Source organism: Propithecus coquereli, unplaced genomic scaffold (assembly GCF_000956105.1).
Source record: "Propithecus coquereli isolate 6110/MARCELLA unplaced genomic scaffold, Pcoq_1.0 Scaffold288, whole genome shotgun sequence".
Lineage (NCBI taxonomy): Eukaryota > Metazoa > Chordata > Mammalia > Primates > Indriidae > Propithecus > Propithecus coquereli.
In genome coordinates, this window is record NW_012148485.1 from 1,523,556 (window position 1) to 1,526,230 (window position 2,675).

At 45.8% G+C, this 2,675-nt stretch overlaps 1 protein-coding gene across 1 annotated transcript in view; it reads right to left on the minus strand.

The window, feature by feature from the left end:
- Nucleotides 1-2,675, minus strand: part of ATP8A1 (ATPase, aminophospholipid transporter (APLT), class I, type 8A, member 1) — a 272,471-nt gene that overhangs the window by 232,505 nt on the left and 37,291 nt on the right. The window contains exon 2 of the mRNA XM_012648479.1: nucleotides 686-800. Within this exon, the coding sequence (XP_012503933.1) occupies nucleotides 686-800 (115 nt within the window). The remainder of the gene's footprint in view (nucleotides 1-685; nucleotides 801-2,675) is intronic.

Below are 2,675 nucleotides of genomic sequence, written 5' to 3' on the forward strand. Positions count from 1 at the left end.
AAGGAGATGCATCCCCAAATGGAGAAATGTTACTCTAGAATTTGAAGTTGCAAATATTAATTTTAAGTGGGCACTTCTTAAATCTGGGAATTCTGCCACTAGAGAAACAAACACTGGGCCCGCACTGGGCGTGTTCGCTTGGTCTCAGAGGCCGCGTGGTGACCAGTGCGTACGGGGACAGTTTTTAAATTACTGTTGGAATAAAACAACTTTGCAGTGACATGACTCTCACAGTCCCCCATTCCTCAACACCACACCAAATTTCACAAGCACCAAAAACCAGTATTTGAAGACTATTTAAAGAAAAGGAGTTCTTGGTGCAGAATGGCCTCTCCTAAAATGTTAAAACTTGTTAACTGAAAACAACAATACGTTGCTCTATTAACAGGTTCGGGACAAAGGCATTTACCCCCAAATAGCTCTCGTGATTCAGATACACAGGATTAGTAGAATATGACGAGCGCTTATCCGTTTTATGCTTTCCTACTTCCAGATTCTTATTAATATTTCTTTACGGGACAGAAGAGGACAGAAGAGGGAGAAGCAGCCTATGCACAGTGCCAAATCTTACACAGCTCTCAAATACTGCCTGCCTGCACTAAGAGCTCTTGGCAAGCATTTTCATTTCGACCTCTCCAGCTCGGCCGTGCTGGCTGGTCCCAGGGCATCCTTTGGCAGTTCCTACCTGACGTGGTTATTGCAGAATTTTGTCAGCTGGGGCTGGTTGATGAAGATAGTCCTGACTTCCTCCTGGTCAGCCAGCGAGGTCTTCTCCGAAACCTCGTCCGTCTTCTCATAACCTTAAAAAGAGATAGTCTTCTCAATGGACAAGAAACGTTTCATTTTATTATCCATCCCCAAACCACATTTAATAACGAGTCTAGAATATAAAATCTGCTAAAAGCTACATGCCTCCTCTTACTGGTGTTATTTTATAATATTAATATAAAGTAAAATACCTCCATCTAAAACTTCCATTACATTTAAATGGTAGCATTTAACAGTCATGTAAAAACGGACCCATTTCAAAAACAGGAACACTGATTTTAGATTTTTACTCATCTTTCTTCCATACATGTTCAACTTATTTCCTCCCATTATATAAAAGATGTCCAAAAGTAACAATTTTAAACCTATTTACATTACAGTTTCAGACAAAACAAACAAGATAATTTAAAATATATTCAAAAATTTAAGCATACACATTTAATGCTCTTCTGTTTTTGTTTTTGGATGACGACAGAAAAAAATAAATAGTAAGGTTTAAATAGGCAACCACCACGTTGATCTAACTCACTGTGATCATCTTTGATTTTCTCCAGTTAGAATTTACGTTCACAAACCAATTTTAAATTTCCCGAGATCACTTCGAGTCACCTCACAATCCTTGGAACCATGCAACAGATTTAACTGGGTACCTTGTTACAATGTTGGCAACACCTTGTAAAACTACAAGTTCTAGAACAGATAATGAACAGAAAATATTTTAAACTGCTTCTTATACCTTCCAGGGAAAATTAAATGAAATGGGAGATTAAATCGACTCCTTCCCTAGAAAAAGAAGGCAACAGTATATCTCCAAGCCCCATTTTCCCTCTTTTTCCTGCCTACCCAGTGTCAACTCTTCCCCAAAGACCTGCCCACATGTGGTCTCTTCTGGAGTTTTCTCGGATGTCAGAGTCAGCGGACCATCTGCTCTGCAGCCTCTGCACCTCCCCACTCTCAGTGAAACACTTACCAGAAGGTTCTGCTGCTGTCTGCTTATCAGCTGGGCTCCCCCTACCAGAACGGGAAGCCCCTGGGGCCAGAGACAGTGTGGTACTCATCCTCCTCACACCAGAGCCCACAGGCACCAGACACTCAAGACATGTTTGCTGAATAAATACACACCGCATGTCAGAGGAGTGGTTACGGGGCTGTTTTTTTTTAGGGTAAGCAAAAGCTGTCCCACCCACTGATAAAAACCTCCCGAGAGCCAGAGTGACAAGCTGCAGGTGCGAAGCTGGCCTGGGGGTTTGGCTACTGTAGGAAACCGGAAAATCACCGGGGAGGTTCTGCATGGCGAGAGGCGTGGGCACAGGGGCCCGGGCGTGAGGGCGGTGTGGTGTGTGCAGGGGTGCACACGGGGCAGTGCGGTGAGGCTCGGACAGAAGGCAGGGCAGGGGTGGGCGAGACACCACGCCAGGTCCGGGAGGCCCCGCGTGCTGGGGAAGAAGCCTGGAGCTCGCGCTCTGCCTGGCAGCCGGCCCCTGGCAGCCTTGCAAGTAGGAGGGGCAGGAGGGGAGAATGGCATTTTATCCTCTTCATCCTGGAGGCCACGTGGCTCCAAGGGAGGGCTGTCACAGACACTTTACAGTTTGGGACTCCTTAGCAGCTTGCCATGGTCACATGGTCAGTTAACGGTCCTCCACCACACATGTTAGACACGATGTAAGCTTTCCCCTAGTTTTTTTTTTTTGAGACAGAGTCTCACTGTGTTGCCCGGGCTAGAGTGCTGTGGCGTCATCCTAGCTCACAGCAACCTCAAACTCCTGGGCTCAAGCGATCCTCCTGCCTCAGCCTCCCGAGTACCTGGGACTACGGGCATGTGCCACCATGCCCGGCTGATTTTTTCTATGTATTTTTAGTTGTCCGATTAATTTCTTTCTATTTTTAGTAGAGACGGGGTCTCGCTC